General features: G+C 47.1%; 10 protein-coding genes across 10 annotated transcripts; 4 read left to right on the top strand and 6 right to left on the bottom strand.

Moving 5' to 3' along the window:
* Window positions 1–345: 345 nt before the first annotated feature.
* On the bottom strand, window positions 346–2,198 carry BGW36DRAFT_399890 (putative MFS multidrug transporter; the record flags this gene model as incomplete). The annotated part of the gene is made up of 4 exons (XM_046218573.1): window positions 346–1,200; window positions 1,270–1,693; window positions 1,749–1,770; window positions 1,832–2,198. The coding sequence occupies 4 exons, from the start codon at window positions 2,196–2,198 to the stop codon at window positions 346–348; spliced, it is 1,668 nt and encodes a 555-aa protein (XP_046069050.1).
* Window positions 2,199–3,224: 1,026 nt separating this feature from the next.
* Window positions 3,225–7,266, bottom strand: BGW36DRAFT_302829 (nucleoporin Nup120/160-domain-containing protein; the record flags this gene model as incomplete). Its single annotated transcript, XM_046211830.1, has 3 exons — window positions 3,225–4,402; window positions 4,452–6,572; window positions 6,627–7,266. 3 exons carry the CDS (start codon window positions 7,264–7,266, stop codon window positions 3,225–3,227), a joined length of 3,939 nt encoding a protein of 1,312 aa, XP_046069049.1.
* A 422-nt stretch (window positions 7,267–7,688) lies between these two features.
* On the bottom strand, window positions 7,689–8,912 carry BGW36DRAFT_430913 (putative DNA repair protein RAD51; the record flags this gene model as incomplete). Its single annotated transcript, XM_046220902.1, has 4 exons — window positions 7,689–8,500; window positions 8,549–8,616; window positions 8,681–8,760; window positions 8,826–8,912. 4 exons carry the CDS (start codon window positions 8,910–8,912, stop codon window positions 7,689–7,691), a joined length of 1,047 nt encoding a protein of 348 aa, XP_046069048.1.
* A 588-nt stretch (window positions 8,913–9,500) lies between these two features.
* Window positions 9,501–10,202, bottom strand: BGW36DRAFT_35719 (uncharacterized protein). The gene is made up of 3 exons (XM_046213856.1): window positions 10,017–10,202; window positions 9,941–9,958; window positions 9,501–9,886 (listed from the first exon to the last, which is right to left on the bottom strand). Exons 1-3 carry the CDS (start codon window positions 10,062–10,064, stop codon window positions 9,563–9,565), a joined length of 390 nt encoding a protein of 129 aa, XP_046069047.1. The 5' UTR covers window positions 10,065–10,202; the 3' UTR covers window positions 9,501–9,562.
* Window positions 10,203–10,544: 342 nt separating this feature from the next.
* Window positions 10,545–11,639, bottom strand: BGW36DRAFT_35758 (uncharacterized protein). Its single transcript, XM_046213888.1, has 4 exons — window positions 11,361–11,639; window positions 11,256–11,284; window positions 11,061–11,198; window positions 10,545–11,007 (listed from the first exon to the last, which is right to left on the bottom strand). The coding sequence occupies exons 1-4, from the start codon at window positions 11,527–11,529 to the stop codon at window positions 10,657–10,659; spliced, it is 687 nt and encodes a 228-aa protein (XP_046069046.1). The 5' UTR covers window positions 11,530–11,639; the 3' UTR covers window positions 10,545–10,656.
* Window positions 11,640–13,265: 1,626 nt separating this feature from the next.
* On the top strand, window positions 13,266–15,468 carry BGW36DRAFT_362700 (armadillo-type protein; the record flags this gene model as incomplete). The annotated part of the gene is made up of 2 exons (XM_046214393.1): window positions 13,266–13,692; window positions 13,751–15,468. The coding sequence occupies 2 exons, from the start codon at window positions 13,266–13,268 to the stop codon at window positions 15,466–15,468; spliced, it is 2,145 nt and encodes a 714-aa protein (XP_046069045.1).
* A 423-nt stretch (window positions 15,469–15,891) lies between these two features.
* Window positions 15,892–19,067, top strand: BGW36DRAFT_325936 (uncharacterized protein). Its single transcript, XM_046212727.1, has 3 exons — window positions 15,892–16,989; window positions 17,039–18,455; window positions 18,512–19,067. Exons 1-3 carry the CDS (start codon window positions 16,255–16,257, stop codon window positions 18,883–18,885), a joined length of 2,526 nt encoding a protein of 841 aa, XP_046069044.1. The 5' UTR covers window positions 15,892–16,254; the 3' UTR covers window positions 18,886–19,067.
* Window positions 19,068–19,431: 364 nt separating this feature from the next.
* BGW36DRAFT_430908 (uncharacterized protein) lies at window positions 19,432–19,951 on the top strand (the record flags this gene model as incomplete). Its single annotated transcript, XM_046220901.1, has 2 exons — window positions 19,432–19,748; window positions 19,834–19,951. The coding sequence occupies 2 exons, from the start codon at window positions 19,432–19,434 to the stop codon at window positions 19,949–19,951; spliced, it is 435 nt and encodes a 144-aa protein (XP_046069043.1).
* Window positions 19,952–20,410: 459 nt separating this feature from the next.
* On the bottom strand, window positions 20,411–22,920 carry BGW36DRAFT_301985 (uncharacterized protein; the record flags this gene model as incomplete). The annotated part of the gene is made up of 7 exons (XM_046211734.1): window positions 20,411–20,514; window positions 20,564–20,753; window positions 20,805–21,194; window positions 21,242–21,609; window positions 21,661–21,772; window positions 21,832–22,361; window positions 22,425–22,920. 7 exons carry the CDS (start codon window positions 22,918–22,920, stop codon window positions 20,411–20,413), a joined length of 2,190 nt encoding a protein of 729 aa, XP_046069042.1.
* An 896-nt stretch (window positions 22,921–23,816) lies between these two features.
* Window positions 23,817–26,539, top strand: BGW36DRAFT_302929 (uncharacterized protein; the record flags this gene model as incomplete). The annotated part of the gene is made up of 2 exons (XM_046211834.1): window positions 23,817–24,063; window positions 24,111–26,539. The coding sequence occupies 2 exons, from the start codon at window positions 23,817–23,819 to the stop codon at window positions 26,537–26,539; spliced, it is 2,676 nt and encodes an 891-aa protein (XP_046069041.1).
* Between the last annotated feature and the right edge of the window lie 293 nt (window positions 26,540–26,832).

Raw genomic sequence — 26,832 nt, 5'->3', positions numbered from 1 at the left:
TTTGGGAGTATTGGATTGATTACGCGGCAGTAGATATGATTCTTGGAATGTTAGATAACTTGATTGCGTATATATGTATAGTGATATTGAAGATAGAATAGACAAGGCATGTCCTTAGTAGTAGTCCTCTCTCAAATACCTTATCAACTGACATTGTATTATATCACAGTAAATTAAAGAAACTATCTATATAGTATTTACTGGCTTTAGCCAACGGGAAGGGGGTTTTCTGTACGTAATCGTCCCCTTCAAATCATGATAATATCACAAGTTTAATATGTCGAAATGGCATAAACATCGTTTCGCCATAAGCCAAGATAGGGAAAGAAAGGAAGTAAATCGAGCTTATTCAGGATAAACAGATGCTCTCGACCACTTCCCTCTGGCCCTAATCCTTCGGCCATAGATGTAGAACAAAAACGGAATCGGAATCAACGCAGCCGCAATAAACCCCAAAGTGCTCGATGCCCAATTTATCCCGAGATTATGATACATGCCATCCGTGAAGAGCGGGAATGCCGCAGCGAAGATGCTGCGGAGGAAAGTGTTAGCAGCGACTGCAGAGGCAGCGGTTGAGGCAAAGGTATCAATGAGATAGTTGAGAGCTCCTTGGAAAATGGTGAAAAATCCTAGACCCATGCAAACAGCACCAATGACGGGGCATATCCAGTGAATATCTTTAAAGGAAGTCCACCCAAAGATGAACAATCCTGCGCTAAAGGCGATAGATCCGATCATCATTGGAGGAAGGCGGGCTTCAGGCACAGGCCGGTTGTTGTTTTGTCGGAGTCGTTTTACGTAAAATTTCTGATTGAAGATATTGATGAAGGCTCCGCCAAAAATTCCAACTAATAGACCCAGAAAAGGTAATGCTCCAACCACCTGGTTCCACCCACGTTTTTCTTCGAATTCGATAGGGAAGGCTGCCAGGTTGAGGTAAAGAATACCATAACAAAAGGACGCGTACAAGGCGACAGAGAAGCATATGGGGGTGAATAACAGAGCAAAAGGTCGGATAAGGTACTTTTGGGCCATCTCCTTCAAACTCACATCCCATTCTTCATGTTTGGCATGTAATGCCCAGTTTCCAGTCTCGTAACGAAGCCGCCGTGCTTTGTAGACCAGTAACGTGGCCGGGTATGTCTCGTCGATGAAAATAGCGTCCACGAGTAGTATAAACATCATGTAGATACCTGTGATCTATATCCCAGTCAGTGTCTTATGGGTAAAAGGAAGATAGACAGATTTGTCTACCGCTTATTTACTCACATATTCAGTCCACCTCCATCGCAAGTAGCTTTGGACAATGGCACCACCGACGATAGGTCCCAGGATAGGTCCACCCACGACAGCCATTGCATACCCAACAATAGCCGCACCTCGCTGTTCAGGAGACCAGAGATCACCGAGCACACCACCAGTATTGGTCACTGGAGCAGATCCAAAAAAGCCAGCAAAGAAACGGGTAATCAATACCGTCTGAATGTCCTTTGCAGTTGCTGTGCCAAAGGAGAATATCGCAGCGATAAAATAAGGAGTCATTACGGCTGCCTTACGTCCGTATATTTCTGACAATGGAGCCCATATAAGGGGGCCAAACCCGAATCCAAGAAGCAGAAAGGTAACACCAAGCAGACTGACTTCTTTGCCAACGTTGAAGTCGTGGCTGATCTGACTTATACCCGGAGAATAGCTATGGGTCCATTAGGACAAAATATCCAATCAATAAACAGAGATAATACACCTACACAGCACTAGCCCAGGTTGCGCCTGTTCCAAAAAAAACCGTCAGCATTGAGCCAAAGAACGAAAGATCCTAAGTCTCGCTTACCCATCGTAGTCAATCCATAGAGTACTGTCGTCACAGATTTCTTATAAAAACCCCAGTTTCGCGGATGATAAGGGTCGTCCGGCCCTTCAAAGTCGACTAGCACATCCGGAGAAGTCTTGGTATGGGAAAGTGGATGAGTGAATTTGGCGGTTTGGCCGGGTTCTCGACTTCGGATCCTTGATATGATAGATTGAGCGCGCTGGTTAAACGAAGAAGATGTAGAGTTCGCGGTTGTTTGCTTTTCCAGGTTCATAGGGAGACCGTCATCAACCTCGCGGGGTTCGTTTCCGTCCAAATGCGCATCTGGAATGGAGGAGGCGTCATCATGGTTGCTGTCCGAAGATGTCGTGATTGGTTCGAGAGGCATGATTAGATGGTTGGATGTCAATGCGACAGGCCCCGCGGAGCAGATGAATCAATTGGTATCAAATATACAGAAAGCCAACGTCTAAAAAGTATATCCCAGAAAAAGAAATGTTTAAATAGCCTGTCATAAAAGGCGTATTATCTTCAAATGTCGAACAAATGACAATTACAGGGCAGCAGTGGATTGGCTATTTATCAGTACTCTACTGAACTCACAGAATATGATCTTCATGGGAGTACTGGACCATTTAAAGCTCCGGGCTGACCGATGCGGTGACTGATGATGACTCAGGAACTTTTGAGAATAACAACCAGTCCCGTGAAAAAGGATGAGGTGCAGAAGCTCGCTGGCCGCGTTGAAGGATTACCGGCTAGTTGACGATCTGCGCGAAAGGCCGAATTCATATACGCTGCGAAAATCCGCTAGTTGTGAGGACTTGTTGCGATGTTGCCGCTTAGCCGATAACGGCTGCCAGTATTGGCGTACTCGACGCCGGATTTGATAGGGGGTGTGTTGGCACCCTACTCACGAAACCCCGCGTTTTCCAAGTAACGAAATCATTGAAGATCTGTAAAGACATCAGACAGAGTAATAAACAATAAATGCCGGAGTCCTTGAAGCAGTTGCGTGTGCAGTTATCTGGCTGCTTGAACATGACTATTCTCGGGCCGGATAATAGATGACGTCGCCTTGCGCCGGATAAATTTAAGCTTTGACTCCGCAGCAGCCACGGATATGCCCGAAGATCCCCGATTCGCTACGGTGACCGGACTATAAAATGTATACGTATCCTGTAAACAATAATATCTGTTCTCCAGTACTTAGTAGTCAGGATTGAAGGAAATTTGCTTTGCCAAAGTGCCAAGATGTGTTCGCGTATAAATACACAAAGGGTTCTTTGCATGAAAAGAGAAATGCTCGTTACACTGGATCTACCTAAAGCTCCAGGAATATTTTTACCACCCAGCCGTGAATCAAATAGAAACCCATATCCGATCCCAAAATAACTTTTCCAGCATGGAATCCTTAAATATTAATCAGTAAGTTGTTGTCAATATGACCACCGTCCATCTCGTCACCATCCACAGCGCCAAACTCCCAGTCGCCTCGCTGAATCCGACTCACACGGTCCAACTCGCCCTGGTATTCGCGACGGAGATGCTCCAGAGTCACGATGGCCCGGTGTGGATTCGGCCGGTGTTTGTAGCCTGGCACTTGTTGAGTATGATCGCCGGACACAGAGCCGCTACTACGTCGGCGAACAGAGGGGCTCGAAGGGTCGCGAGACGGAGTGGCATCTTCCATTAATACATCGTCGTCGTTGCGTTTCCCTGACCCACTGGTGTCTTTAAATGCCGACATGGACTCGGAGATATGCGGAGAAAGGTCCACCAGAATGTACGCCTCATTCTTGTCGACACATGCCAGGAGATTAATCAAGGACAAGAGTTCGTGTCGAATTTTCTTGCTCTCGAGATCATCCTCCTCTACCAATCGCTTAGACTCATCGTCATCAATTTGGCCGCGTCGAAGAAGTGCCCACTGCGTCAAGGGAGCATCTCGTGCGTGTCGAAGTCGCTGAACTGTCTGATAGCCTAGCTCAGCAGCCCCGCGAAAATCGTTGCGCGCAATACGGTAGGCATACAATATGCGATGATAGTCCGGGGTATCATTTGTTTCCTGCCATTGGTCGACAGGGTCTAAAGAAGAACTGAAGAATGACTGTTTCCTTGCCAGAGACAAAAGAGCCTCGTCTACATGAGACGAAAGACTAGGTGTGAGGCCAATGGGGAAGTGAAGAAGTTGCTCAAGGCCCGATAATCCAGGTCCATAAGAAGAAACAATAGCGGTGATGAGAGAGGTAAGGGCAGACTTTTGTAAAGTAAGGTTAGTGTAGCGCGAAAGTGCCGAATATGCTTTGTCAAACTGACAAGTCCTCAACGAAGCGTGGAATAGTCGAGAGAGAATATCGGTCCGAAGATTCTGATATTCTGTGTCATTTGGGGAGTTCTGGTTTTCAACCTCTAGAGCCTGTAATGCCAAGGAAGCAAAATCCGAGACGTGGGAAAATGAACGAGCTTTCTCGAAAACGCTTAGTATATGCTGGAAATATTTTGGAAGACCGTTGTTGAAATTGTCAGCATCAAGTATGTCAAGAAGACCAGATGACATTTCGCTCAGGTCTCCAAGAGCCCGGCCAGAAGCTGCTGATGAATTAGTAATTGCCAATTTAACCAAGATACAAATACTCACAAAGCAGATAAGCACCCTTTTGGAAGTATAGGGCTGCTGTATCAAATTCCGACTTGGCAACGAACAGCCGGCCTTTCACATAGCTAGACCAAGCATTACTTGGCTGGAAGCGTAGAAATTCACTGGCAAGTTCGATATTCCCATTCGCTATCAAATCGCATTGTATATGCACCAGAACATTAGACAACATTACGCCTCCTGGTCGAACAATCCAAGAGAGTACATCCCTAATACTCTGGGTCAAGTTAAAGCTCTGAGCGAGGTTGACGTTAGGTCGAGGTTTTATGTTGGCGACGAAGAAATCTTCGAGTATGGATTTGACAGCGCCAATTTCGTTCGACTTGATTTCCTTATCGACATTATCATGCTGACTTCGGTTCGGTGATATCCGAGTATTAGAGCTTAGCCAGTATAATAGTTCAGACTCCTTGATAAGACTTATAAGTCGTGGGAACAGTTCTGCCGCATCGAATGTTGAGCCTTCCTCTTGATTAATTTCTCCCCCAATAAAGACAACCAAAATAAGAAGGTCGTGTAAAATTTGGCGGATATGAGATATTGTTTCCTGAGACCCGTTTGTCATGGTCCTCACCCCAAACGCCGTGAAAAACAATTCCGAGTCTTTGGCCGTGAAACCAGAAGGTAATGTTTCCAAGATACTCTCAAAAGGTTCTTTCCGCAGTTTGTATATGTTTAGTTTCTCACTCATAGAGGAGCACAGGGCATTGAAAGAATCATCTGAAACCTGTTCTCCGAGCTCTGATCGATCTACAAAAGCTGCGAGGCGTTCCGTAGCAGAGAGCAAAGGCTCCAAGAATATTTCGCTGTGCAAAGCTTTTTCAAATGACCGTATTGTGGTTGCAGAAAGCCGCTTCCTGAAATCAGTTGCAACTTTGACAAGATAACAGGCCTCTTGGTACTGTTTCCCAAGCTCTGTTTCAAAATTGCGGTGTCTCCAGCGATCAGCAATTTTCGGTAACTCGTTTTCTAAGTCAGACACCGAGTTATGCAGTAGCAATTCAGTGGCACTGCATTCCCTGATCAATGCACATGTGTCCGCAGTAACCACCCAAGGAAGGTCATTATAAAGATCATACGCTAACGATACTGGCTCGAGTCTCCGATTGTTTATTTCTTGAGCAATTTGCCAGAATTGACGCCACTTGTGGTCGGTGTCTGCTCGATACTTTGCATAATCCATGTCATCATCAGCGTATTTCCGCAATGATATAGATGCCGCAAGTGTCGAGCATAGACGCTCTTGCAAAGGCGCATTTCGCTTGGGAAAACCTAAGGAAGAACGTGGTTTCAAAGCTTCCTGGTAGGAAACCAAAGCTGTTTCCAACACCTCACTTGTGTAGCGTCCTGGGTGAAACAAGAATTCTAACCATTTTTCCGTGGGGTCGACAGTATCTGATAATATCAAATGAGGAGCTGGCTCATTCCGCCGGGTATCCCAAGCTGTCGACGTCCAATTATTAGACCAGTCTTCCTCTAAGCTCTCAAAGCCAAAATGTAGCGTGTAGAGTTGATAGAGATCGTTATTGCGCCACAGCACCCACAGTTCCATTCGCCTTCCTTCTTCCATTGGTCGTATTTGAAAGTCAGCAACGCTCCAGAACATATTTCCAGTCGTGTCAGGATCCAGCGGTCTGAATACAGCCTCGGAAAAAAGATCTTCAATTGTCAAAGGAGCAGTCAAGCCACCTTTAACAGCCCAGAACTTAAAACGCCCCTCTTCATGGGGAGTATATGTGGCAATGTAATATCGATACCCTCCATCTAATGCCCTTTCAGCATTAAACACCCGAAGGAAAGTCGAGTCTGCCGGATTCAAGAAATATGCTGTCGACTCCTGCTGCTGTTTGGTGATAGGACGATCTAAAAGATCTTTTGAACCAACCAATTTATTCGTTGCAAGATTCCAAACCTTCAATGTATGATTTAGACAAACCGCAAAGACGTAGGTCTGGTCTGATGTTGTAAATATGGCATTTGGGGTATTCGGATCGAGGCTGTGTCCTTTATACGTTATCCACTGTTGGGCGCTCCATGGCACGAGCCCACGAAGTGATGCTCCCCATGTCTTTTCATCGAAGGTAATCTGCGACCAATGCGATCCTAGAGGTAGAATCACGTTAGATTACAAACAAATAAAATCTTATAGAGCCATACCGTCTTCTCCCGCCCGTCGAGTCAGTCTCAGAAGGGCGCCGTTCTCGAGTGCGATGAATAGTTCCGTCGTGCTGCTTGCATGAAGGCGATGAGGATAGGTGAAAGACAAAGGCGACGGTACGAATGATTTGCACCAGTCATGAATATTCTCATCTATTGATGAAACACGCCGGAAGAACTCAGGTCGAAGACTCAACGTATACAGTTGCTTGGAAGTCGTCAAAACAAAGACGTTCAGCACCTCGTGGTCTTCGGTGTCCGCCAGGGCTACACCACAAGGTATAATTGTCTCCTGAAAGTCGAGGCGAAGTACGAGATTGGCTTCATGGTTATCGACAACGCTCTTTGATATGTCCACTGACTGAATCTCCAGCACCTTGTTATCATTGACCACCCTCCAAAGGAACGTGCGCGGGTAAACTCTTCGGCGACGAAAGTAAAGAGACCCTTGAGTAGCCAAGTACCGTCGCGCGAAATCTTCCTCATCTTTGATTGTAGTTGTGTCTTGGGCTGTAATCGAAGAGAGAGCTAACCGTACGCGCCGCTGTGTGTTTTCGTGAGTAGGAATTTGGATGTCAACCCCCGTGCTTGCTTCGACAGGTCGCACGTCGACCTTCGTCTCCTTGTAAATTTTCGCCATTTTTGGCGATGATCATGTGCAAATCAAACCAGGAAAAACTCAGGCGTAATCTGCCATGCCCATTGTCAGGTGGTGTTGCAGCGCAAATACTGTTTTCAATGTTTCTTCCGTGGATTTCGTGGCGGCGGAGCTTTGAGAGCTTGTTAGATCTCAAGCCTCCATAGACTAATTCATACTAGCGTGTTCTCCCGACAACCACCAGTCCCATTACAGGGTGTCTCGCAGGCGTCGTCTTATTACTCGGTCCTTTCCTGGTTCATGAGACAATTAGAATTATTTATATGTTTAGATTTATCTATACATGCTTGACTATCGATGCTCCTTTGCCATGTAAGGACACTACTGAGGAATCAAACTAATTGTGTGCGGGTCGTGAGCTTGCATCAGTCATTGGAGAAAAATAGGCATGGTGCGAGACCTCCCTACTCATTTTCAAGATCCTTGGGACTAGGATCGCCAATTCCGTCTTCCTTGATTGCAAATAAACAATCACTCTCAGGTAAACAGGGACTATCGTAGATCTTGCATATTCTGGTTTCTCCCCGTCCTTTCTTCAAACTTAGTCGAGTCGTACTCGCGTGAGCAATGATGTTTCCACCGATGGGCTTCTTTGGATCTGGATTGAACATTGAGCTAGGGCCACCGTCTACTTGAGACACGACTTGATTGGTAATGACCACCGCAATTCCAAACTCATCCGCTAGTCGCTGCAGTGTTCGCAAAAACTTGGCGAGATGAGTCTGCCGGTTGGATAGCTCCCCACGGCCGTTGAAGTCCGTTCGATAAAGAGCAGTTGCAGAATCAACGATGAGCAGCGAGAATCGAGTTTCGCACATCATCTGAGATGCTTGGTTGAGAAGTTGAAGCTGATGATCTGAGTTGTAGGCCCGGGCATAGGCAACATTATCCAGGACCTCCTCTCCTACAAGACCGTATCGCTGGGCAACGGCTAACAGCCTGACTGGGCGGAAAGTACCTTCGGTATCAATATACAGGCACTTCCCTTCACCGCCGCCCATGTCGAATGGGAGCTGACATGTGACGGCGAGTGTATGACACAGCTGGCTCTTCCCTGTTCTAAACTCTCCGAAGATTTCGGTGATCGAACCGGTCTCGATACCTCCTGCTAAGAGAGTATCTAATTGTTTCGAACCAGTAGTGATCGAGATAAGCTCACTTCGGCGAGCATGCATTTCTGTGGCGGTAGTGAAACCCATTGGAACGAGCTTGGAAGCTAGACTTGAATTAACAGCTTTCTCTCCAGGGTACCAGTTTAACGTACCTTCGGCTAGAATTTTGGTAGCTTTCTGTTCAGAAATACCCTTGATCTGTTCTAATACCCGTTTTGGTCTGCATAAATCAAACCATCAGCCAGTTGCAAATAATAGGCTATCTAAACACAGGAAGTACTTACGTATAAGCAACTGATTCTACCGTGTGAAACCCTCCATCAATTATCAGTTTAACATCTCTCGCCGTCAAACCGGCAATTCCCTGTAGAGATAGTTAAAAATTCGCTCATATTCTTCAGCTTGCCATGCCTTTAAGCCGTGACATACCTCGAGAGCTGTGAGGGGTGTGGGTGCACCGGGGCCTGGCAGACCGCCGTCATCATGGTCCATATGTTGCTCAACTTCGCCAGTCATCTTTGTCTTCGTTGCTTTCCGCTTTCACTGTTTCAAAACTGCGGTACTTAGCAGGGCTCTGCTAATTCACAAGAATGAACGCGTCTTCACAGAACCCAGGGTACTTAGGTACTGAAAACCCGGGAAATATGCGAACAATCTATTGAGTCCTTAATTCCTTTATGAAGATTTTGGTCACGGAGGGGTCGTCTCAAATATCTTGATTGATTTCAAAGGTGACTCGGGCCATTATTGATAATTGGACGCGTAGCGGCAAGAGGCACGTCGCGTTGTCACGTGATTTCAATATTACTGCCTGCTGCCTAAGGTTTTCGGTTTTTCATTAGTAGAAATATGTCATTCATTAACAAATAACTATCATTAATCAATCAACGCTATGTCCTTTTTGCTAAACCCAAAGCTGCTGGCTTCTATAAACGTTGATGCCGCGAGTTCTCGACAGGTATATGAATGCATTCCAATATGTGATAACCCCACGCTTTCCCGACTGATATCATCCAAAAACAAAAAGAATAACAAAAAGTAAACCACTTGATACCCATTCTCTTGAGTTGGCGAAGAAGTTGCCTTAACAGTCGTACGACGACGTGTTCTCGCCAGCACTAATGTGGCAGAACATCAACTTGGCTAGGCTGCTTACATGATGATGGTTAAAAAGGTGTGTAGGCTGTATAGCGACGTTGTTGACTTCGGGGTGCTCTCGGAGGCGATGGGCTCGGTGTGTTTATCGAAGAGGAATCAACCTTGAATGACGTCAAATCGCGAGGAGGTGTTTGCTGTGTAGGGTTATAAATGCCCTCAACAAGAACACCACTTTCCAGTGCTCGAGCCCCAAATAGCACATCACTCTGACCATATTCCTGTCGATACATGGTTTGGGCTCGATCGGCCATTTCTGTTGAAGCTTGAGTGTAGAAGCGCATCTTCCATCTATTGAACCAAGCGACAAAACCGCCCACGATGATAACAATGACCTGCTATGTTTTAGCGAATATCCAATCTCGTTCAACGCTAAGATAGATAGATACCATGGCACATGCCAGTATCTATGTTCAATCTCGAATTAGTTCACATCCAATCCATGCCATGTTATTGAGTACGTACAAAGACCATTTGCTCCCAAGACTGCCATCCTGCCCAGAAAGTCATCATGGGGAGGGAATAGCAACACGACCGTTTTCAAGCTGGAACAGGTCTTGGTGAGCTGGAAAGTGGTATGAGAATGATAATGCTTCACCGCAAATGAAACTGTAAAAAGAGTGATTGTAGGACGGCAGTATGATCGGAATGATATTCAGGTGCGGTGATTGTTTATAGCCTGCTCCTTCCACTTCTACTAGCCCACCGCTCTCAAGGCGTGACTTCCTAGTCCACTGCTTGCTTTCTGTAAAAGCACTACTTTGGGCTATTCCGTACACGCTACCTTCAATGTTTGCTTCATTGCCACCAGACAGTATTACCAAATCTAATATTTGCCTGGGACCTTGTAAGGAGAAGTATGTTCGTACATTGTATATCATTATAATCCAAGCCTCTCTGTTCAACGATATGATTACGGGAAACACTGCCAATGGTAGCGATGGATATTTCCCAAGAAAATAAACAAGTGTTACATGCCTTATCCTCCGCACAATCCGACAATCAGCGAGCGTGTTCTGTAGCCCCTACAAACCTTCTGCGCCATAAGTTGTTAAAGTAGAATAGTGTAAACGAAGATCGAGGGAAATGTATATAATAAAGGTCTCTATACCTCTGCCGTGGGTGATTCGGGTTTAAAATCCCCAAGTTCTGCACCTTGACCACTTTGTCCCCTCTTTCGACCTGGAAGACGGAAACCTAAGTGTGAAGAAGGTGGTCGGTTGTTGCTGCTAGTCGCTTCGGTAGAATTATCGCCAAAGCGAGCAAAAAGGCCCCTTTTCTTTGGTTTGATATCTTCGTCGGCTAATCTTACATCTTCAAAGGTCTCCTCCTCCATAGACTGAGGCTGTTCAAATGAGCCCCTAGAACGCCCATTGTGTCGAGGAAAGCGCGAATCTAAAGAGGTGCGAGGGGGGATGTTTTCGGATTGTGGAACAGGGGATCTGGCGGAGATATCCTGTGACACTCGAGTTAGAGAAATAACGCATTGCACTGAGAGATGATTCGCACAAATGATCGTCGGTACGAGTCAAAGGACTCTCGACTTATGGAAAATGGCTCATTCTCGTTGACGAGATTGCGATGGTTCGACGATGCGGGGGAATGAGAGTATTTGTGCCAGAAGCTCTGCTTTTCTGGCGGTGATGGCTAATGGAGTACGTAATTAGACCTAATTAATTGATTCAATCGAGAAGATGAAGGTACCGGAAGATAAACTCCACTGTCATTGACCACTGGAGGAAGATTCAGCCAAAATGTCCATCGCAGTTGCTTATCGGAAATTTGGTCATGATGCGGGGAAGCACGCACCACTCAGTTTATACTCATTTGGAACCTCTTCCCTGCTCTTTCGAAAGTTCATAGGTCCACTGTGCTGGCTGTCGACAGACAATCGAGACTGCACATTTTCAATAACATCACTGTTGTCTCCGTCGGACACAGCGGGCTTTCGCCCCAGTAAATTGCGTAATTGCGGCATGGCAATCGGACGGGTTCGCGAGATCGAAAAGCGTGATAAGATTGGAGCGCCAATTGCTGCGATATGGTTGAAGTCCAGGCAGTCGGAAGTTTAAAGGGAGAGTTGTGTGTTTCAGAGCATGAAATTGCGACGCCAGGATTAACCGATGGAAGGAAAAGGCTCACATGATCCGCACATGGTTAAGATGAACACGCCCTGCTCCGACATACATTTGTTGTGAATGACATGGCCGTGGCCCACTCCAACATGGTCGGCACACAGCCCGAAGATCAGCGGGGACCCTTCCTCCAGCCATGGCCTGGTGTGGCTACATTGTATGAAGTATTACGATCATGCGGAGCATCGCTGCAATGGGAGTGGTTTGTCGACAATGCAGTCCAGCCGGTTACGTAGGATGTGCTACTCCCACTATCATCATTCGTATTGTCATGGCATTGATATTAATCCCGAAGTAGTCTGCTGCGATCGATCGATCGTATATCTTCATACACGGAAGCTATGACGTCGACGTCTGACACCGGGATTGTGACAACGCCAAGGACAAGCATTGGATTATCTTGTATGCTAATAAACTGAGCACTAACTAGCATACCAGTTGTTGTCATCGACAAATCAATTGAAACCGGCCATGTATGTATGTTGGATAATTGTGTGCAGTCTTCGATACCAGTTATGAAGCACATTATGGGAGGACCCACTATCTGTGACGGATAACCAAGTGGGAGGACAGCTGTAGGCTGGGAACCTTGCTCGGCGCAAGCCAACGGGTGAGCGTGTCTGGTTCGAGTCAGGGAGCGGCGGCTGCAACTCGTTGGATAACCACGATTGTCGCACTGCCTTAAGCAATGGAGGAGAATCCTCAGGGAAGCAATTCTGCAAGGAACCCTCCACTCTGTGATGGCGGCACCAGATGGCACCTCCTCGTGCTAGGCAACTGGCCATTGGGCTGTACGACTTCTTTTTTTGTTCTTTCTCTTTTTATCTATTTATTGCTTATTGTTTTATCATATTACGTTAAGTTGTCTATTAATTGTTCATAGAAAAGAGACCGTACGGGCATACCTCTCTTTTGGAACGCTCATAATGGCTTGCAGGTGGGCTAGGCCGGGAAAAAAATTTTTGTCGACCGGGTGGCGTAGTTGGCAGTATATACCTGAAGGCCCTTAATAATTATAATCTTAGCAAGTAGGGTGGGTTTTTAAGGATAATTAGGGATAGTGAGTTTGAATCTTGCGGTTAATAAATGTCACTGCTAAGGAGGATATTAAGGAAGATCTTATTTCAAACAAATTGTTAAAGGGATTGTTAGATTTATTTAAAGCTTTTTCTAGCGATAAAATAATCATTCAAGAGTTTTCAAAAAATAATAAGATTATTCAAGTCAATATAATAAATACCCTTAGCTCATCCTAATAACGAGTAAATAGAGAGAAATATCATAAGATATCAAAGATAGAACCTATATATACTTTTAGGTTTACATTCTGTGATATTGGGAAAAAAAAATAAGGCTCCCCCTCTTCTCTTTCAAGATTATCTAAGTGAATTAAAGAAGAAAAGACTCGTGCGAACTGTGTGGTCGTACAGCTACACCGCCTGCCCCCGGCCCCCCATTCTGCCAGAAAAAAATTCAGGCCGTAAATCAATCGATCCTTCCTCCCGTGCATTCACCACACCTTTTCTTCTTGACTATTTATTATCAATTCGTGTAGTTGGTACACGGAGCATTTCTCGTCATGCCAGGTATCAAACGCAGAGTTGACTCAGCTGAGGACCGCGATGGAAAACGGACTAAGGTCAAGGATGCTGCTGCTTCTGCAGCAAAAAACCGCACTAAGCAATATGTACCTCCGGCATTCCAAAAGAAAGGTATCACAAGAGGAGCGCGCAAAATGAACAGAGATAAAAAGCTTCGCAAAACAAGTACAAAGAAGGCGACGCTAAAGAAAGGTCCAAAGGGTCTGGCTGCTGAGGACGAGGAAGATGATAACCAGGAATCTGACTCGGATATTCCAACCTCTGAGGAATCTGATATTGAAATGGAAATTAAGGACGAAATTGAAGAGGAAGAAGAGGAAGAAGCAAACGACGACTCTTCTCCCAGTGACGATCAGCCCGAATTTAAAGGGAAGGACTCGAACGGTTCTGGTGAAGCTGACAAACGTATGTTTACCCATTCACCGAAAAGGAACGATTTTATTAACCTTTCGCCCCTCTTTAGAAAATGCTTCTCGCGAATCCCATGCCAAACAAAAAGCACTGGCACAGGAGCGCAAGGCAGCGAAACCGAATGCCGACATTATCGCACGGTCAAAAAAGCTATGGGAACGACTTCGTCGCAAATCTCACGTACCCCGGGACGAGCGCAAGACACTGGTTGCTGAGCTGTATGAAATTATCAACGGCCGAGTTAGCGACTTCGTCTTCAAACATGACTCAGTACGAGTGATTCAGACGGCATTGAAATATGCAAACCTTGAACAAAGGAAGCTCATTGCGCGCGAGTTGCAAGGACAATACAAGGACCTCGCTGAGAGTCGATATGCCAAATTCTTACTTGGCAAGTTGTTGGTGCACGGAGATGCTGAAATCCGAGACATGATCATCCCCGAGTTCTACGGACATGTCAAACGTCTGATAAGGCATCCTGAAGCGTCTTGGATTCTCGACGACATTTATAGAACTGTCGCTACTAGGAAACAGAAGTCCAACCTCCTCCGAGAGTGGTATGGTGCAGAATTTGCAATCTTCAAAGACAACAAGGACTCAGGAATGCCGGAAGACCTGGCTCAGATTCTGGCCGAAAGTCCTGAAAAGAGGCCCCCAATCATGCGTCATTTGTATGAGCTCATAAATCAGCTGGTACAGAAGAAGACAACTGGGTTTACCATATTGCATGATGCCATGCTCCAATACTTTTTGAACACGAAGCCTGGTAGCTCCGATGCAAACGAGTTCATTGAATTGATCAAGGGCGACGAAGAAGGCGATCTTGCGAAGAATATGGCGTTCACACAATCCGGTGCTAGACTCACATGTCTTTGCCTTGCATATTCTTCTGCTAAAGACCGCAAGTTGCTTCTGCGATTCTACCGCGATACGATCAAATTGATGGCTGGAGACGTTCACGCGCACATGGTCCTTTTGACTGCATTTGAAGTTATTGACGACACTCGACTCACTACGAGGTCCATTTTCCCGGAGCTTTTGAGTCAAGATGCTGCAGAGTCAACACGCTATGAAGATTTGTTGATGCAGATCAACGACCTCAATGCTAGAATCCCAATACTTTATCTGTTTGCAGGCGACAAGGTCAAATGGCTTCTTCCGGCCCAAGACGAAGAGATCATGAAGCAAGTTTTGGATACCCGCACAGAGACTTCCAAGAAAGACCCGTCTATCCGTCGCCAGGAGCTCATCAAAGCAGCCAGTCCAACTCTGCTCGAATTCATTGCAGCGCAAGCAGAGTCTTTGATGGAGACCAGTTTTGGTTGTCAATTTATCTCTGAAGTCCTGTTCAGCGCAGAGGGGGGTAAGGACGCCGCTCTCAGTGCTATTGCTGTTGCTGCTCAGTCCAAGGCGGAGGCGCAGGACTCTCCCTTCGTTGGTCGAATGCTCAAGTCGCTGGTTCAGGGCGGTCGGTTCAACAGTGCGGAGAAGAAAATTGAGAAAGTCGAGCCGGCCTTAGGCTTTGACACTGTGCTCTACGATAACATCCGGAACGACATCATGGCCTGGGCTACGGGGTCACAGACATATGTTGTCGTCGCATTGGCCGAGTCTGACGAATTCGTGAAGAAGGATGAACTACTCCAGATCCTCAAGAAGAACAAGAAAGCATTGGAGAAAGTGGCTACTGGGCCGGGAGCTTCATCGGAGCAGTCCAAGAAGGCCGGTCCAGCCAGCAGCGGCGCGAAATTACTGTTGACGAAGATCTGATGAGGTTGCATCATTTGTACTTGGCGTATATAATTTGCAGGTTACTTGTATTCCAAACGCTGCCTAAATATCATATCATCATCTCATTTCTCATCAATTGATGCCATACCGAGGCATAGATTCAATTCCACCACAGCCTGGTTGGGGAAAACGCATGCCAGTCGAGTTTGTAACAGCTAGACAGTTTCGGTCCCATACAGCCGCCGATTATGATTTTCCAGACAGTGAATAATAATATTATAATAAAGTGATCGTAGTGTACAGCCAACCAGCGGGCGAGGTGGAGCACCGAACGGTCCAGGCAGATCCTTCCCGCATGCGGTTCAGGGACTCATTTAAGTTCCTGGCACTAGTAATTAATAGTCGTAGTATGTACAGTACCTCCGTACTTACTCTAGTCTTTGACTACTCCTTCTGGGGGCCGCCAATCCTCCACCCTGGCCCTTTTCCTTTCCTCCCCCCGGCCTGCCCTGCACGTTTCGTTTCGTCGCGAGCGTTTCCTTCTCGTGACTTCGTTCAATTGCTTGCCTCGTTGTCCAGTAGGCCGGCCGAACCCAGCTTCATTCCGACAGCATTAATAAATCGCCTGGACTATGTCGTTTGCGGGAGCATAGCTGCAAGGGTGACGGACGGCCATTGACCAGATTTTCGCCCGCCAGCTTTTTAATCACTTTTATTTTTATTTGATTCTTTTTCGCAGGAACGACCTGCTGTATCTATTTTGCATTGATTCGTTCAATTATCGTTCCACATATCCAGCTCATAGCAGCTAGACGTGCCTCCACCATGGCCGCCAATCAGTACGGCAGCCAGTCAATCTTCATCCCAAATCGCTTCGATGCGAAAGAACGAAACACTACAGATGCCAAAAATCTTGCACATCGCAATGACGCGCCTTTGGAAACGCCGCCGTCCCCGACGCTGACAAACCCGGACATGATCCTCCCTTTTGAGAACGAACGCGAGTCCTCAACACCATCTCCCCCGTTTCGTTTCACTTCGTCGGAACATGTATCTCAGACCAACAACCAGTCTGCTGGCTATCACGAACCTGATTACAACAATCGAGGCGACCCGAATCTACAGCCGGGTGGGATGGGTTCAAATGGGAATCGCCCTCCCCGTCTGAGATGGACGTACGAAGGCCACGCTCCGAGTCGACCGCTGTCGGACATTGGAGAGGAAGATTTACAGGCGCTGTCTCCTGCTGTCGGAGGTACATTTCCAAAAGAAGCGCGAGATGTGCATCACAAGGACGTGGACTCTTCTAGTGACGGCTCGGGTTCAACAATTAGTGCAGGTGGCGGTCAATTGGGATGGAGCGCGCAAGACAATCAGCATCTTTCAGTCCAGCCAGATTCTAAACGCAATAGTTATGCCAGTCAAAGCAGTATAGAGGCTGCGCGGGCAAAAGCAAGCGACGCATTAGTTTCAGGGGTTTCCCAACCCGAAGAGGACTCATCTGCTATCCTGAGCAGTGAGGCCGAGCGTATATTGGAGAATGCAAAGAAAAGATTAACTGTAAGCCATAGTGCTAGCCCGCATGATATAACTACTAACCGATTGATAGCTTATGGAGGGAAATCTCACCCGGGCACGCTCATCGATGCGCCTAACACCTTCCCCATCTTCACTCCAGTTATCACCTAGCCCCTCGGGATCTTTACTGCCGACACGAGGCCTGCAACCAGCTGGAGAGCTGTATCGATCAATATCGCAAACTGATCGTCGGAGCTCAATGTATCGAGCTCGCCCTGTCTACGCCACAGCACAAGAATCAGGTCATTCTAGGGGGCATAGCGAAACAAACTTATCAACAGCTCTTGATCCCAGTGCCTCCTCATTGCAACCTTCACGGTCACTAAGCGCGTTAGCTTCTTTTAGTGCATCACAGTACGACATCAATGACAACTCACCTACTTCTGCAGGCGCGAACGGTAGTAGTCGACCAACATCAGCGTATTATCAACCAAAATTGGATGCGCTCAGGGAAGATGATTCTCACAGAACAAGCCATCATGAATCTGGAAGCGACTATGATAGCACCGCAGGGTTGGGGATCTCAACGCGAATGCCAAAAATATCCTCCATTGAGGATTTCAATTCTGCTTATCCATCTGAAGATCCCCCATCTCGTGCGCAATCACAGTTGCAAGTTCGCGATCTTAAAGACCAGGCTGCAGGGCTCAGGACTAAGGTTGCATTGCTGAAGGTCAAGACGCAAGAAGACAATCTTCGACGTCGAAGTCTGCAGAGTCTACGCACTCCCAGTCCATTTACAGCAGCCGAACAGTGGTATATCAGTGCGATGGAACATGAAGATGCGAGCCCTAGTCTGAGTAACAATGCAGGATATGGGTGGATTTCGCACTCGGCAGCCGATCAAGCGAAAGATCGAAGTTCGAGCAACGAAAACGGCTACTCGTCAGGTGATACAACAAAAGAGCCATCAGAGGAAATCTCTGAGAGACACCAAGAAATGGAAGACGATTTTGGAATTGAAGACGACGCCCTGTCCATTCTGGAGAGCACCTATGAAGATGCCGAAGAAGGTGATTTTTATGACGAGGAAATAGACCGTGATGCATTGGATAGGATCTTGAAAGAGCCATTTGATGAAGACGGAGAAAATGACGTCTTCCAAGATTTCCCCTCTGGACCGGCACCCGAAGCAACGCCTCATGAAGACCGTGAAGACGCGTTTGATTACGAGAACTTTTACCTCCACAGTGCACTTGGAACCTACACGCGATCAAGAATGAAACGACGCAGCCACGAATCTACAGGCTCAACCGAAACGACGAGACCTTCCAAAGATCAAGGCTTTAATAAACATGGACGTAGTGGCAGCGGTGACTCAGTGTCTACTCTAGCGACTTTTGCAACAGCTACCGAAAATGCATACTCTGACTACGAAGACGATGAGGATAATGATGCTCAACATGAAATAGACCGAGCGCTTGCCTGGGACCGGGAAAATGAAGATGGTGAGTAATGCAAGGATATCAGCTGGGCATGGCTTACTTACAATAAAAAACCACAGATATAGCCACTCCTGTCCAAAGCCGTAGAGCAACGGTAGTGAGCAGATCCGACGACTCACGTAACCAGGCAGTCCACGGCAATGGCATGCTGACGCCCCCTGGATCTGCGGCTCGCGACGTGCCTAGCCCTGCGACACCTGTCGATGCCTTCATGTCGTCGCTCTCAAGTTCATCCTCTCGACCTCCCTCAAGCTTGAACTCCGATGACACGCGTATCCTTGAACAGATATTTGACAGCCTCGGCAGGGTCTGTACAGAACTGCAGGAACTCACCTTGCCCGACTCGGATTCCAAGAGCGATCCGAAGCACATCCGCACGTTAAGGAGGAGACTCGACGCAGCTCGGCGTGTCCTCGATGGCCAACTAGATTGAATGAAAGACATCTTACGTTTTGTGGATTTTGTTGACTTAGACACAATTTTTACACTTTCTATTCTGTCTCCATTCTTTTGATACCCATTTCCCATGATTTTCTCTGTTTAACTGTGAAATATGCCGCACTACTTTATATACCCCCTTGCTATATAAGTCATGATGTTTCAATTCAATTCAGCTATTTAGAACTTAAGGCGTCCCCCCCAAAAATACGCGTAAGAATAAGTATAGTATATCCAGCTGCAGGTTAGGGTGCGCTGCCCCACCTTCAACAGCTTAAACTGTCCCCGCAGCATCATTAATTTATTAGTTCTAGTCTTCTGCATTGTATCAGCAAAAACCCCTGGCTGCGTTATTTCTTTCTTCTTGTCATCTAAAATCGCCATTGGTGATTGTGTCACTGCAAACAAAAGTCATAATATTCGAAAGGCTTAAAAGCGCGTCAGGCCCGTTAACTCTGAACCTCATCAATCATCTGCCACCATCAACACCAAACGGCAAAAACAACTTCGAAAAAAGGCAAGTAAAGGTTTTTAGAAAGCCATGGCCATGCCACACCCTATCCTCACCCCGCAAAAGGACCCAACATCACCACAGCCGTCATCCTATAACCCTGCATCAACAATAACATCGCCATCTTCGTCCACACCTCCCTACCAACGCCCCAAACGGCTGCTGGTGTTTCAAGAAACGAAGTCTTCCGCATTAGAATATGCCTATGCGCCTGTCAACGCCCAAGGTCTTCCAATAGCGGGCGAGGCGCCGTATTTTCCGGGCTGTTCCACTACGATATCGGATTTGCCGGTGAAGGTTATCAGGTGTTTTACTGAGGTGTTCAATTCGCCGCGGTATAAGAATTGGTGAGTATCAATTAATCTAGTTAATGTTTTTATTGATTTTTCTGCTTTTACTTTTTGTGGGGAAAGGTTGTTGATGAATGTCTAGGGCGATTGTAGCGGCTGGACCCTATCATGATGCAAGCGAGGATGGGAAGTTTTATGCTGTTGTTCTAGAACAGGTCAGGGATCAGCCGTCGAATGGGGGTGATGCGGTAGGGAGATAGACAGATGGAGGGGTTGGAATGGAAAGAAAGTTTTGATTCATCAGATAATGCTCTGAATTTTTGGTCTCAAGATAGAACTTTGTAATTATCGAGGAATTTCATCACTGTAACGTTACAAGTCCTGACAGGAAGTAACAATCATCCAGACATTCCCATTCTCATAACATCAAGCTTAAAATGTAAAAAAGTAGAATAAAACATACTAGAAAAACACAGAGATCGTCTAGCAAAGCGAAGTTCAGATAGCCACCTGTCCACACTGAATACCGACAAACGCCGCCAAAGATTCGGTGATCATACAAGCCGGAATGTGAATGGAAATGGACTTCACGAAGGGAGAGATACGCGTCCGCATCGTAGCCTAGGAAAAAAGAAAACCCTTGACCGTAAAATCATTGCTAGTCATCAATTCATGAAACGCAATCCCGCGACCATCAAACCATCGATCGCATAGCAATCCTAGATGGGAGCAGGTTTGAGAATTTTTGACGCATACTTCAATTCAAAGCAGCGAGAATTTTGGGCATCAAATTGAGCAAGTTGACGTTGTTCTAGGAACCCGACTATTTCCCATTAGAAACTGGTTGGTGCGGAGATAACAACTAAACTTACGTGATAGCTGAATTGTATCGAACCACAGGATAGCGCTGTTATCACTATTTTCCACTGCTTTGAGAAGACCGGTCTCTGTATCGACAACGGTCTTTGGAGGCAGACTACGCATCCGCAAGAGCATGTGGAGGATATCTGAAAACCTATCCCCTTGGCTGGCATAGTACTGGGGTCGTTTATCAAGAGGCCACTGCCCAAAAGGTTAGTGCCTTAAACAATACATATATATAGGCATACTTACACGTCCCGCAAAGCTTTCGTCTTCCCACGTAGTGAATAGCCAACAGGCTCGCTCCACGCAATTGAGGAGAATGACGGCAACCAAAAATGTTTCGAACCAGCCAGTGTGCTGTCGCTGAAGCAGCCGGCGTTCGAGGTCGTTCATAACAACTTTACTCAATTGCCCCGCACGCTTCTCAACGGCACCGCGAAGCTGACTGCATAGAAGGTTGTAAGAATCGACGTTGGCATTACGATCAATTAGCACACGCCCCTCATCAGATGACGGAGCCAAAGTGTTGGTGGCCGTGGGAGGCAATGTAGAATTGTAATAGAGCTTCCACTGCAACTCAGAATCGACAAGGACGTGGGTTGCATACCACAACTCTAAAGCGCGGTCGAGGAGCAAATCCTAATAGAACTTAGCAAACCATTAACCAAGCTTATCGATCAGCTTACCTTTTTATCTTGAGCTAACTGCGAAGCCAGAACTAGAGTCTGTTTCATAAAGCCCGAAGGTTCTGCTTCAATGAAAGAAGGGGCCATCTTTTTGATGTAAACCTCCAATTTCCCCGGGAGATCATCACTATCATTATCCAACATGTACATTTCCTGGGCTGATCCCGAAAACTGGCCATCATCGACTAGGGCTCGTAGTTGAGGATCGATAGCGGACAGACCAGCTTTATGGCCGATGCTACCAGCGAAAGTCACAAACAAAGGACTGTCATCCATGTGGGCAGCCTCGATGCGTCCAACATAGTTTTCAAAGTTGCCTTGAGCTTTCGTAGAGTTGACATCGTGATAAGCGAGAGTCGTATGAAGGCCTATTCCACGTCAACAAGTAAACTCGGTAGCAGCAGATCTTGCTCCCTTACCAGCCCCATAAAGTTCGAATTCTTCAACAAGACGGGTGCGAATGCACGGCTGCTTCCAAAGACGGGCGCTTTCGACAGACGCGCATGTGTTGCAAGGACTTTCTCCAGAGCACTAAAAGCTATTAGCCGCTGTCACGGATAATACATGCCTAGAAACGAAGAACGACTTACTGGTTTCTTGAGCATTCGGCAGCGAATGCAGGCACCTCTCTTACGCACCTCCTGTACTTCCTTTCTACGGTCTGCACTGAACCTTCCGCGAACCTTTGGCCGTGAAGGTTTGGAAGGAGAACCGAAGTCGTTGATAAATGGTCCTTTGGATGACGAAGTATTTGGGTTCATTGCGATAGGGCGGGGGTACGTGACAGCACGTTGGGTGGCTGTCAGGGAGGGATCTGACGCCTGGAGACTTTCGAGAAGGTACTGATCTGTACTCGACAATTGATGATCAGGCCATGGCTGACCGAGTCGTGGGAGACCATCTGCCAGTGACCCTGTTTCGGCATCCATTGCCAGGCTCTGTGAAGCCATTTCACTCGCAGAGGCTGCAATTAAAGACAATTGAGATGAAGACTGAGCCCCCGTGGTAGTCGGCTCCACAGATAGAGAGTCATTTTGGGTTTGGGCCATGGATGGCGAGTCGGACAGAGCTTGATCACCGGGTGCTGAAGGGGTGGGAGTCATGGAGGCAGCTGCGGCAACTAGAATCAAGTTTCGACGGATCAGTGCAAGTGCTCGCCGCATACGATCTATCAGTTACCTACCTCCAGCGAGCATGGCCTCATCAGTTACCTCGCCTTGGGCCTGAAAGGCTTCAGCTTCCAGAGCCGGGTCAATCATCACGGTTTTGCCGCCCACAGTCATTGATTGGGTGAATTTGGGGCCGCGCTTGGTTTGGTCGGATGCGCCGACTTGCCTCGACGCCTCAGCCAACACATTGAGGCCGTCGAAAGCCGGTCGCGTCGAATACGGTAATTCAGACTTTGCACCTTTCTGGAGTCTTGCGAGCACGGCTGCTTTGTTTGGGTCACTGTCGTCGAGCGCGGGGAGATCGTGGACTCGCATAACAACAGATTGGCGGACGGGCATCGAAATCGCCTGGCATTTCTTCACCAGATGATTGATGAGGCTGTCGATGCGGCCCTTGGGGAACTTTTCACCGCAGGCTTTGCAGTTGTACTGGTATCTGTTACTGGCGTCCTCCAGCTTGGGTCCGCGCGTAAAGAATTCCAGAACGAGGGGATGGGGTTTGCGACCCATTTTTGCAGGGTGCAGCTGTGGTCTATGATGCGAAACAAATGGTGCCTGGTCGCAAAGCGCGCTGTCAACTAGAAGTTCCACGAGGGGTAATTGTGAGGCAGCATGCCAGCAACGAGGTTACTCACGGTGCGCGACAGAACTCGCACTGGCGGGGGAAGGAAAATTATGAGAGACGCGAACACTGAGCAACCTCGACGGGCTGAAGCGGGAATGGGCTGGGACCAGAGACAGGAAGGCCGGTCGAGCGCGTTTGATGCTGGCCAGGATCAATCGCGCGTGCAATGCGAACAGCAGCAGAGAGTGGCAGCCAGCGTTTGACAATATTTCGGCGATGTGACGATTTGACGGGCAGATCGAGGGCGAAAAAGCAAAAGGCGACGGCAAAAAACGGGGCGGTCTGGCGGAACTTGGCCACGCCCGCGCTGACTGGCTGCACGCCGCCCGCGCCGCTGCTCAGTGCGCTCACCGCATTGCAAACCGTGCAAACTGCGCAAAGCGGTGATCCCAACGCGGGCACCGCCTTCGCTTTGGGAATAGATTCGTTTACCACATCGTCACCATTCATTCACCATTGTTGCTGCGCCTTTTGTCCTCTTTCTTCCTGTTTGGTGCGTTGCCTTGACTTGACTGCAGGGCCTCACCGCTCTTCTTCGAATCGGCGCTCTTGACAACAACATTTACTATACTAGGTCACCGAGTTGCCACTACTGTGTAAGTTGTAGAATGAACGTTAGAGTCTAGGCTGAGGGTTGCTGACTGCAGTAGGTGCGGTCCTTCCACACAGCACCATGCTAGCACTAGTCGCGATTTGACTCCGCATACTACCGACTGAATCGACATGCTTTATCTAAATTCTACATCTGCCAATGGAACGTTGCCATGTGAGCCGCTCAGCCATGCCCTACAGTGATACGCCCATTCGGCCATTGCCACCGGAGGTTGCAGCCAGAGTACGGTCGTCTGTGCAGATTACGAACTTGAACGAAGTGGTGCTAGAGTTGGTGAAAAACGCATTAGATGCAGATGCCCGGTCCATCGACGTCGTTGTCGACTTTAGGCGGGGTGGTCTTGTTGTAGAAGATGACGGCCATGGGATTCTTTCAGCTGAATTTAACGATGGAAGTGGACTGTGTAAAGCACATAGTAAGTCTTGCTAGGCATTGTCTTGAACACTGCTGATTACTGCGAAGACACCTCAAAAATTGGTAGGCAGTCAGTATTTGGCTGCAAAGGGCTGTTCTTATCAGCACTGGCTACTATGTCTCTCTTGACCATTACCTCGCGGCATTCTGGCCAGCTGCAGACCAATAGCCTCGTTTTTCACCACGCTGAAATTATTTCTCGGTTCGTCCCTGCTCCATCGCACCAGGCTATCAGGGCCAATCAGGGTACCAGAATCACGGTGAACAACCTCTTTGGGAATATGCCAGTGCGTCTCAAACACCGTGCTTCAACTCTGCAAAGACCCGAAGATCTCGACAAGGAGTGGGAAGAATTGAAAAGAATGCTGATAGCACTTATTCTGCCCAATGAACGCTTACGAAAACTGCGCGTATCTGATAGCGACAAGAGCCGGGTAATGAATCTGCGAATACCGCAGCTCTCGAGCGACAACTCGGGTTTGGATACTACCCGTCTGCAGATGATTCTCACTCAGTCTGGCTTGATGTCATCAAGCAAAATGGGCTCCTGGGTTACTATGTCCGCCAACACGCCAGAATTGTCCATCGAAGCATACGTCTCGCTTTCCCCTAGTCATACGAAACTGAATCAATTTATTTCGTTTGGAATTGACCCTATATTTCCTGCACATAACAGCGCAAACCCTTTGTATAACGAAGTCAACCAGCTTTTTGCCGCCTCCGATTTTGGCTCGACAAACAGTGAGCCTTTATTGAAAGGCGTTCTAAGAGGTGGCCCAAGATGGCCCATGTTTTATATTCGGGTTGGATTAAGCTCTTCTTGGAAACTATCGGAAAGCAATGAGAGAACAGTGGAATCAGATCGCAGCTTGCAGCATGTTATCGATGTACTGGATGAACTATTCCATCAATTCTTGCAACAGCATCATTTTCGACCACGGAGGACTGGACATACACCACAGATTGAAGGCGCAACAAATGAAAAGGATGGCAGTATCAGAAACCTTACTGCAACTAGAAAGCAGCCTCCGCGTGACTTGAGAAACTTTAGCAGCTGGTCCAGAGTCAAATCAGCGGATGATCAGGCGTATAGCGATTTGTTTTCTAGTGATTCAAAAGGTAGGGAATCGCTTCCGGCCAAATCATGGACACCAAGGACTGATTTACGCCAACTACAATCGTCTTACTTCTCTCATACCTCGCCCGACACGCTAAATGCTGAGGCCCACCTAAAAAATTCGAGTCTTACATTAGACGAATGTGCAGACAAATTGATTTCATGGGTTGAGCCAGGCACTAATGATGAGATACTTGTGAACTCTCGAACCGGACAATGTCTACCTCGGGAAACCATGTTTGACAAATCCAAAAGCGAATGGCGACCTCGTTCCACAGGCGCAGTAATGAGCAACCCTAGCCGGGGCTTTATGAAACGTCCACAATCGGCCCCAGTAGGGAAGCAATCAGTCTGGCTAGAGTCGCTGATGTATAGCTGGGAGAATCCCGTGTTTTCTCGTCCTGAAACGCCAATCATGTCTATTGCTGCCACGTCTCATGATAAACCTCATGCCGCCGATCATGCTCGAGATGATCATCTTTATAGACAAGTATCTAGTCATGGAAAAAGCCTTGACAGGAGCAGCGGCAAACTTTCCAGGGAAAAAGTCGCAACAGCATGTATTATTGGCCAAGTTGATCGCAAGTTCATTCTCGTGCGGATGTCACACAACCAGGGCTTAGTTCTTGTTGATCAACATGCAGCAGATGAGCGGTGTCGTCTGGAACAATTATTCTCTGATATGTTTAAAATAGAGGGCTCCGACGATGGCTCTACTTGGAGAACATCTATTCGTATTTACGAACTTCAAGTACCTCTACAAATTGAAATCGAAGAGCAAGAAATACATCCTTTCACCAATTACATGGAATATTTTGCCTCGTGGGGGTGTCGCTACAAAGTAAATCCCAATTTGGATACGAACAATTCAACGATTTTGGTTACTACGCTCCCAATTGGAATTGCTGAAAGATGCAGACTAGAACCAACCTTAGTCGCTGAATTATTACGAAAGGGAATCTGGAACAGAGCTGGTGACAGGATTCCCAAAAAGCGCTTTTCCTCTTTCAAAATTGATCTTTCAAAAAGATCGTTCCCGTGGCTAGATGTAATTGCAGGCTGTCCAGAAGGAATAATCGATCTGCTCAATTCACGGGCCTGCAGAACCGCAATCATGTTCAATGACAACTTGTCCAGAACAGAATGTGCAAATCTCGTCTCTCGCCTCTCATGCTGCGCATTTCCTTTCCAATGTGCTCATGGTCGCCCGTCAATGATCCCTGTTGCTGATGAATCATTATTCCCGTCTATATGCCTTCGCTCGATAAGCTATCACCAGAACGAAGGACATCATGAACCTGAACCACCAGGGTTCCTCGAAGCGTTCAAAAAATGGGACCATCAGCTTCTATCCCCATGAAATCATCATATATGTTTTATTATTCTATTATTAAATCTATGCGAAAATTTACCTCTTAGACAGATGTATAGAAGGCTTTAATTGGTTATAGAAATCGCCTTTCAACAAATAGAAAATGGACAGATAATCGCTTATTCCTTGGCTGGTATATCTTGAAAGAAACGTTATAGTCGAGGCTTACAGTCTTGCAGGTGTCTTCCATCGGTCCTGCTTTGTCTTATCTCTCAAAAATCGTCTCAATATCTTGCCATTCCAATAACTCGTGGTGTTTTCGCAGGCATGATACACTTCGA

This window comes from Talaromyces proteolyticus (assembly GCF_021365285.1).
Source record: "Talaromyces proteolyticus strain PMI_201 chromosome Unknown BGW36scaffold_10, whole genome shotgun sequence".
NCBI classification, from domain to species: Eukaryota; Fungi; Ascomycota; class Eurotiomycetes; order Eurotiales; family Trichocomaceae; genus Talaromyces; species Talaromyces proteolyticus.
This window is presented reverse-complemented; position numbering and strand designations above follow the sequence as displayed.